Source organism: Stegodyphus dumicola, chromosome 2 (genome assembly GCF_044657685.1).
Source record: "Stegodyphus dumicola isolate Sdum_Otavi_A_Nest chromosome 2, ASM4465768v1".
NCBI classification, from domain to species: Eukaryota; Metazoa; Arthropoda; class Arachnida; order Araneae; family Eresidae; genus Stegodyphus; species Stegodyphus dumicola.
The window spans coordinates 170,160,863-170,170,553 of record NC_140769.1 but is presented as its reverse complement, the minus strand read 5'-3'; the positions used below and the strand labels follow the sequence as shown (position 1 = coordinate 170,170,553).

Here is a 9,691-nt window from a genome sequence, read left to right as displayed (position 1 = left end):
GCTGAACCGGGGCCATGCTTTCATTTTTATCACATATCATGCGAATATTTTAAAAAAAGCATATTTTTTCCTTCTGTTAGCACAATTTTTAACCAACATTTTACTATTACAGAGACTTCTTTAGTAAAATCTCAAGTGTTAAATTGAACGTTTCATTATTAATTTTGAAGATTTTGGATATATCCTACTTAAAAGTTCATAACCGATTAGCAAAATAATTTATATATGTACTTCGTTGTGCTCTTGGTTAATTTTTAAATCGTTGTTCAACTATAACACTTGATTTCTAGTGAAGTATCGAAATGATTATTTACTTTCTGCTTTTCCCAAAGAATTTCGTAGACACATATGTTCAGTACAGAACACTTTCCTAACTTACCAGTATCATTACCAAAATAGAAAACATGCAAAATTTTCCTAAAAATTTATATATTTGTTTTTTACAAACATTTACACGAATACCCACATTTAATTATTTAACGTGTATTTTCCTATATCAGAACTAAAATTTCGAACGAAAATTTTTAACTAATGTTATGTTCCGTAAAATTTTTGTATTTGTGATGTCATCTTTTTTTTGCAAACGTTTTCAGAGTGTGCTCTCGGTAGTCTTTTAGACATTTTGAAACTGTTTTATCTTTGCTATTGGAAACTATTCTCTTTGCTATTGGAAACTATTTTATTTTTGCTGTTGGTATATGCCTATGAATTCTCGATACTTTCATGGTTTATCTTGAACTTATGAAATATTTAAATACTTAAAAATATATTTGTAGATCGTCTATGTTGAAACTTGTGATAGATTTCCTGGATTAAATTTTTTTGGAAAATGCATTTTATTTTATTTACGTGAATGAAACTGATGTTTTCTTAAAATTTTATTATTCAGAGTATTAGTCAATTATGACAGAATGTCTGATTTGTCCTCTTTTTAGTCAACATTCATATGAACTTCAGTATTTCAAATCTCTCACGTAACTGTAATTTTTCCTATTGGTAGTAGGAAGACGAATGGAATACATGCAGTTTATGCAGACATAAGGGTAAAAATCTGGAAGTAGAGAAATTCTTCATATTTAGGCAATTCAGTAGAATGTGCAAATATTTATCCTATTCGAAGCTTATTTTTGGAATTACATAGCATATAAAGTGTAAATTTAATGAATGACGAAATGAATGAATAAATTTTGGAAAAAAAACTTTTGCAAAATAAAAAAGTGAAAAGGAAAAATTCAATTCGTAAATAAAAATATTACTTTTGTAGAACCAAAAAGAAAGTTAAACAAAAAATTAAAATAAAGTAAAGTAAAAATACAAAAAGGAAAAAAATTTGGAAAAAAAAAAAAAAAAAACTTTTGCAAAATAAAAAAGTGAAAAGGAAAAATTCAATTCGTAAAAATAAATATTACTTTTGTAAAACCAAAAAGAAAATTAAATATAAAAAAATAAACTTTGCAAGATAAAAAGTAAAAAGTAAATTTAAGTTCACTTTTGTGGAAGTAAACGTCAATTTGCGAAAGTTAAAAATAAAATTTATGTTTGGGAAAGGGAAAAAAATGAAATCAAAAATTAATAAATTAACTAAAAAAATAGTAAGAATAAGATGAAAAATGAAAACAATTAAAAATATCTTAATAATAAAAAAAATTAAACTGTGGGAAAATCTTACATTTAAAACAGCAATGAATAAAGTAATGATTAAGAAGCCAAAAGAAATCCTAGCCGTCGTGTAAAAACAAATGAAGCGCATGCTCAGACTTTCAGCCTTATGTCATCAATGGTGCAAAAAGTCAAAGGGCCAAAGAGGGTTTCAAATAACAAGTCTGATAAGAGGACCGGGTAGCCGAGCGGTAAAGCGCTAGACTCCCATCCCAGAGATAGCGAGTTCGAATCTCAGCCGTGGAGTTATTTTTAAAATACAGGGAAAATGATACTAAATTCATTAAAAATGGATTAAAATATAATGGAATCAATTAAAACTAATTAAAACTAATGACGGATTAAATAATTAAAATGTATCGCATAAAAATGAGTAAATAATTAAAAGTAATGACGTATTAAATAATTAATCACGTAATAAATAATTAAAAACAATAAATTAAAAGTGGTGTCCTGCCAAACACGTGGTTAAGAGCTCGTTGCCATAAACATAAAAAATAGTGTCGTTGCCACAAAAAATAAAAACTTTGAAAACATAAAATCGTTGCCACAGAATCAAAACGAAAGTTTGATGATGTCATTCCATCACGTGATACAAGATGGCGCTGGTGTCGTCACTTCCGGTTCCAGGCCCCTCTGGATACCAACGAGATAATATACTGGTAGAGAGCTTATTGCAACCTTCAACCGGTTCCAACATTAGTGTCACGTGACTGCTGCGCGAATTCCGAAAGTCCGGAAATACTTTACATTGCTTTCTATGGGACGAAAGACTGCTGCTCTGCTTGGTCACATAAAATTTAAGTAAAAATGGTTATTCGCTGCAGCGCCTATGGATGTAAAGAAAAGTTTCGTGAACGGAGGACCTGTAACCTTTCATAGGTATGTTAAAACTGCATGATTTATTATTTTATTCTCAGTATTTCTGTCGTTTTACTATCTCTGTTGAATTGGTTGGAAATTTTCAGCCATATTGTACAAGAAAATTGCCGCTGTATATGACATTTTCAGCATGTATCATTAGCATCAAAATGTATTAAATACTGCGACACTATTTACTGGATTCATCCTTTACAAATAATTGAATTTTATATGTTTTTTCCGTGTATTCCGTTGAAATAGAAAGCTGCGCCAATTGGCGTTAACTTTTTTTCGCCAAGTCGTACGCGTTTTGATTTCATAAACAATTACTGCTTGCGATAAAAAAAGAAAAATGCTGTTATTAGCATTAAATTATTGAGAAAAGATTGTGCGATATGTTTACTTTGTTAAAAAAAAAAAAAAAAAGCTGAAGATCTTGATTCATGCAACATTGAACATAAACAGTTAAACAGCATTATTTTAAAAATCAGATTACTTTTATAGAGCTCAATGCTGTATCATTATTTTCTATAAAATCAATTAAAATAAAAATAATCTGGATTATAATTCTGTCTCATCTACGATGCTGTTAGAAATTTAATGTAATTGAAAAAATGTGATGTAAAAAACTTAACCATATTTTAAATAGTATTTAAAAAAAAAAGGAGAGTGAGAGAATTTTTAACTGTAATATCGTTTTGATCCTAATAATAAATACTGAGTTGAAGTTTGTTACCGTTTGATACATATTCAATATAAAATATTTGTTATAGTTAATAAGATGTATTCATCCCCCATGACATACACATGAGTGTGGAAATCAGTAATTAAGATTGCATTATTTTGTTCCAGTAATATAATCTCAAGAAAAGAGAGTGCATTATTATGTTTCAGTAATATAATCTCAAGAAAAGAGAGGTGGTGCTCATTTTAGAAGTTGAACCTGCATGCAGTGAAATATAATTTTGTTAATAGATTTTTATTAAGAAAGAATTGTTGATGACAAAATCAAACTAACTTTTTTCAACATTGCCTTGAGCACAAATTTTTCCCATCATTAACAATCTAATTTGAAAGTGACTCATTTTCTTTTAAATTTCACTTGACCCTCTTTTCTCTAGAAGGCACCTTTTGACCTGTAATTTGATGTATTACAAATTGTGTTTTTGAATGTACGTACTATTGTAAAATAATTTTAAGAGAACTTTAAGGTGGTCCAAAAGGACCCTTTGATTTCCATTCCAATACAGAATCACGAAATAAGAATTCTCATGTAATAAAAGGCTAAAGGGAAAAATGCCATCCCCATATACAGACAATTATATTATTGTTTTGACTCTAATTGTAGGTATATTTACATTTCTTTCCAATGAAAAATTACTACACTTTTAAAATTTCATGATATTTTTCAGCATGTACTTAAAGAATTCTTAAATGATTCTGAAAAATTACCATTCTTCTGCAGTATACCTGTATGACCTGGAATACATATATGTGTGTGATTTAATACTTCATTTGCTACTTTAGTACAATTAAGTTTTTTTTTTTTTTTTTCATTTATATTTTCCCTAAAGATCCAGAAAGGCAAAAACAATGGGAAGTACAACTGCGGCGGGAAAACTTTAGAGTAACCAAGTATTCAAAGTTATGTTCGAAACATTTTACATCAGACTGCTTCGATAGAACAAAGTTTGGAGGCACCTGGTTAAAGGCCACAGCAATTCCAACGTTATTTAATTTCCCTTCTCACTTACAAAAAAAATGTTTACAAGCGAAAGTCGTCAAAAAAGCCACTTCAGCCCAATCCAGAAGAGTCTATGCACTATTCAGAAAGTAAGTGATGCTCTATTTTCAATTTCAGTATCATGTACTTAACATACTTATTTATGTATGTGAGAGAGAGTCGAGGAAGAAATTGTACTTTGATTAAGTCTAACATAACATGCTGTGATGTAGTAATTTTTTTCTTTGAATTCTATTAATTGTATTGGTTTCAATATGTTAAATAGCATTTTTAGAGAGAAAAATAGTTTTGTAAGTAGGTGAATTTTGTTGCATTCTAGACTTATATTCAGTTTAGAATTTCCAGAATGCTTGTAATTTACTTTTAGCCTACTTTTTTTATTTATGTTTATGTTTCAGTTTCATTTGTAAATTAAATTTAATGAACTTAGCTTGAAAATTTTATGCAATTGCTAATTAAAGCAACTAGAACACTTGAACTATTACACGATAAAGTAATCTGAGATTATGGGAACTTTTAAAACTAATTTAGTTTATATCTACAACATCTTGCCTGAACTCTAATATTTTGCAAGGTATTGAAAGCTTGTGAAGAAAAACCCATTATTTATTTTTTACTAATTTAAGATGGCAAATTACCCTCAAAATCTCCTTGCTTGCTATAAATATTCATGTTTCATAACTTTTAATTCTGTTTCCTCTCAGAAAGACATTACACAAATAAAATAATCCTTTTCCTCCACACCAAATCAAATTATTAGCCATAAAATTACTGAAATGCGTTATTAAGCTCCATATGAGTATGATTTATAAATAATAATAATTATTATTAATATAACACTTATATTTAATATTTCGTCTTGAAATCTGTTGTAGGTTCAGCAAGTACATCTGTAACTCCTGAAAGAAGGAAACGGCTGCATTACTTGGGAGATTTTAATGATGAGGATGTTACATCTCCAAGTAAAGCAAAAAAAGTTCTTGAAATAGCTCAGCAGCAAAATATCAGAATGAAAAGAAAAATTAAATTGTTAGATAAACAGAACAAAAGACTGAAGAAGCGTGTGGCCTCTTTAGACGAGCTGCTGACTGAGTTAAAAACTCAGAATTTAATATCTGATTCAGCGTCAACAATTTTAGGGGCAAGCTTAACAAATTTTTACAATATCCAGTTTTGTATCTCTCTTATAATTATTTTATCCATCATTTCCCAGAGAAATTGTGCTTTTAACTATAGTTTTGGTTTTTAACTATAACTTAATTTAGGGGTAATTCATAAATGATGTTGCACATTTTCATAAAATTTTTTATCCTCCTTCCCTTGCCAAATGTCAGGCTATTACATAAACATATACTTTCACTTCTGATTTAAAGCTGGGAAATGCTGATCTAAATCATTTAGTAAGAATCAGTAGAATTTTTATTAATCCCAGGAAAGTTGTTCTAGCCCCAATAGAAAGAAATACCCTCAATTTTTGTAATTTCAAAATTTAATCAGCTGATTTTAAATGCTGTTTTTTAACCAAAATGTGTGTGATGTCACACTTTTTATTACTCTTCTTCCCCCTTGTGACAATTGCACAAACCCCCTCCCCCATCAGAGCGTGACATCATTTTTGGATGGCCCCTTCATGCACCGTAAGATGTAATGAATACTTGCTGAGAATTTTCAAAATGTAATAATCAGAAATATATGTCTAATCAAGTAATTCTTTGATTAAGGAAATGACATGCAGGATGCAATGTCACAGGTTGTATTTCCATTAGTGTCATGAAAATATTGCATCTGTAGGTTTTTTTAAATATTTTTGAGGTGACCATTACATAAAAATGTTATAAGTTATTGCTAAAACTCATCTATGTTTTATTATATTATATTTAAAATTTTTATGTTTAATATTATATTAAAATCTTAATTTTTTTGCTCCCTTCCTCTAGTTGTCTGGAGCTGCAGGGGACTTCATAGAAAGACTTGAATGTAGTAATTCAAGAGCTGAATATTCAGAAGACCTCCGAACATTTGCCATGACTTTAAATTTTTATTCGGCAAAAGCATATAATTATGTCAGACAAATGTTCAACGACAGTCTTCCCCATCCTTCTACTTTAAGAAGGTGGTATGGTAAAGTTAGTGGTTCTCCTGGATTTACGAAGGAAGCCCTACAATCGTTGAAACTTAAAGCAGAAGAAGCTTTAAAGATAAACAAAACCATTTATGGAGCTCTTATTGTCGATGAAATGGCAATACGACAACATATTGAATGGGATAGAACTCGTTTTACTGGATATGTTGACTTAGGTACTGACATAGATGATGATGAGCTGCCTCATGCAAAAGAGGCTTTAGTTTTCATGGTGAATGCCATTAATGGAAGCTGGAAGGTTCCAGTTTCGTATTTTTTGATAAATGGGTTAAATGCTCTAGAAAGAGCCAATCTTATTAATGAGGCCCTTCATTATCTTCAAGAGACTGGCATTAGAATTATAAGTTTGACATTTGATGGTTTCAGTAGCAATATTGCAACTGCAAATGCATTAGGTGCAAATTTACAAAGCAATAATTTAATCAATTATTTTCCACACACCGGACAATGCCACCGGAGACAATGTGTATGTCATAATGGATCCTTGCCATATGTTGAAGCTTGTTAGAAATTGCTTGGCATCAAAAGGATCCATTGTTGATGGTGACAGTGGCTTCATTTTGTGGGAGCATATAATCAATTTAGAAAAATTTCAAAAGGAGCAAGGCCTTCATGCTACTACAAAGTTACGGGCACGGCACATAGAATGGTATCGTGAAAAAATGAAGGTTAAACTTGCAGCCCAGGTTCTCAGTAATTGTGTTGCTGATGCTCTTTTATATTTAGAAAACGATTTAAAATACCCCACATTCATTGGCTGTGCTCCAACCATAAAATTTTTTAAAATATTCAGTAGCCTTTTTGACATCTTAAACAGAAAAAAACCTATTAAGTAAAGATTTTAAATCTCCAATTAAGCCCCAAAATAAAGATACTATATTAAATTTCTTAAATACAGCACAAGAATACATAAAAAACTTAAGAACAAGTAAAATTGGAGAATACATATTGCATAGCAACAGGAAAACAGGATTTTTAGGATTTTTAGTTTGCATCAATAGTATTAAATCGTTATATATTGAGCTGTGTGAAATTTCACCTCACCCATTAAACTTTTTCCTGACATACAAATTATCACAGGACCACCTTGAGTTATTTTTCAGTGCCATACGCACAAAAGGTGGTCACAACAACAACCCTACTGCAAAACAATTTAAAGCAGCATATGTTCGCTTACTGATGCACCATCACATAATGACATCAGGTAGTGCAAATTGCATCGTTTTAGACGATACAAATATTTTAAATGTGAGCAGTTCCACTAATATGTACTTGAAGTCAATCAATTTCAACTCCACAGATACCTTTAAAGGTGATTTTAATTTTTCTGAGAATTGTGTTACTGAAGATCATTCTTTTGCATTAACAAGTTGTAAACAATTCTCAGACTTTGTTAGTGATGTTGTTGCATACATTGCTGGTAGTGTTGTTAAAAAATTGAAAAATGCATTAAAATGTGATACTTGTATATATTCTCTGTCTGATGTTGGTTTAACAGTTGATTATACACAAAGTAAATTATTACGTAGAAAAAATAGGGGAGGGTTAATAGTTCCATCTGGTAGTGTTGTGAAGATATGTAGAGCAGCTGAAAAATCTTTTCGAACCACCCAAGCTTCTGGAAAACTTAAACAAAAAAACATTATGGCTTCATTAATTTCAGATAGTGTTAAATGTATAATAGAAAACTCTCCAAATATATTTTTAGGCATGCATGAACATATTTTAAATCATGAGCCTTTAGATAACCATAGAAGTTCTTTGATAAAAGCCATTCTGTTTGAATACCTGAAAATACGACTGTACTATGCAGGTAAAGTTGAAACAGAAAAACTTCAGAACAAAAACGTACGTAGTGTTAACACAAAAATTACACTTTTTAAGGGACAATAATATTTTAAGTTTTATTCAAGTCCTGTATTTTTAAAAATAAAAGCATGTACATTGCTGAATTTATAAGCACTTTAATATGCAAGTAACTGAATAAAATGGGCATAATCAATTACTTAATAAAGATCTTTTTAAAAATAAAAAATTCTTTACTATCCTACATTTCCATAATGCAAGTACTATTGCTAACACCGAGAGCTCAAAAGTAAATGAAATTCTTCCAAAAACTATTTCTGACTTTAAATTAATTAAAATTATGTTTACTTAAATATATGAAAGTAAAATATTTTTCTTTAATATTTTACTTTCATATATTTAAGTAAATATAATTTTAATTAATTAATTCAGTATAATTTATCTTTTTGTATCATAAACTATATAAAGTTTGGACAGTAATAGTTTATAGTTCCAGCTGAAAGTCAACAGTATATATACATGTAATACAATGTGATTTTCTTTGTCTCTTTAGGATGCAATGCATTAAAATTAAACGAGATTTTTTTACCTTCTCAAATATTATAACAGTAGTGCAATTAATTTTTTAACGTTATTCAAATTAAAGTTTCCATCTCATTTTTTATTATTTATTTTAGATTTTCTTCCTAAAATTATTTAACCTAAACATCTTAAACAATGGTGCAAATAATTTAAAGCGATTATTAAAAATATAGATAAAATATTCAGGAAAAAAAGGGTTAAGTTATATCTAAATATAATTGTAAAAAATCGAACAACCTAATTCGAGGTCGTTGTCTGCTGACTGCTAGGAGACGGAAATAAAAAGCACTACTTGCCATATCAAAAGCGGGCAAAACTGGCGATGAACAGTCTAAGCTATCACTCCCCGAGAACGCCAAAAGCATTAGTCACGTGGTATATGTTGGAGACATCCTAGCAGACGAATTCTCTGTGGGTGAGCCGTCTACCTGTTATAAGAAGTCGTTGCTGGATACTGCCCACGCCCCTTTTCACTTCCTGTGCCCTGTGACGTCACTTCCGTCACCCGAGTACGGGCGCTTACTACTCAGATTTTTACCTTATGTCTGCATATCCGGCATTTTCTCCATTCGTCTTCTTATTACTGATAGGAAAAATTACAGTTATATGAAAGATTTGGGATACTGAAGTTCATATGAATATTGAATAAAGAGCACAAATCCGGCATTCTGTCATAATTGACTAATACTCTGAATAATAAAATTTTAAGAAAACATCAGTTTCATTCACGTGAATAAAATAAATACGTTTTGTAGAAAGGTCCAAGAAATCTATCACAAGTGTCAACATAAACGTTCTATAAATATATTTTTAATATTTAAATAACTCATAAACTGGAGATAAAACAAAAGAAAAAAGCATCGAGAATTCATTGGCATATACCATAGGTGGGGAAC

General features: G+C 30.0%; 1 protein-coding gene across 1 annotated transcript; it reads left to right on the top strand.

Annotated features, from left to right (window-relative positions):
- Nucleotides 1-4,024: 4,024 nt before the first annotated feature.
- LOC146998647 (uncharacterized) lies at nucleotides 4,025-5,698 on the top strand. Its single transcript, XM_085810327.1, has 2 exons — nucleotides 4,025-4,353; nucleotides 5,140-5,698. Exons 1-2 carry the CDS (start codon nucleotides 4,338-4,340, stop codon nucleotides 5,511-5,513), a joined length of 390 nt encoding a protein of 129 aa, XP_085666453.1. The 5' UTR covers nucleotides 4,025-4,337; the 3' UTR covers nucleotides 5,514-5,698.
- Nucleotides 5,699-9,691: the final 3,993 nt, after the last annotated feature.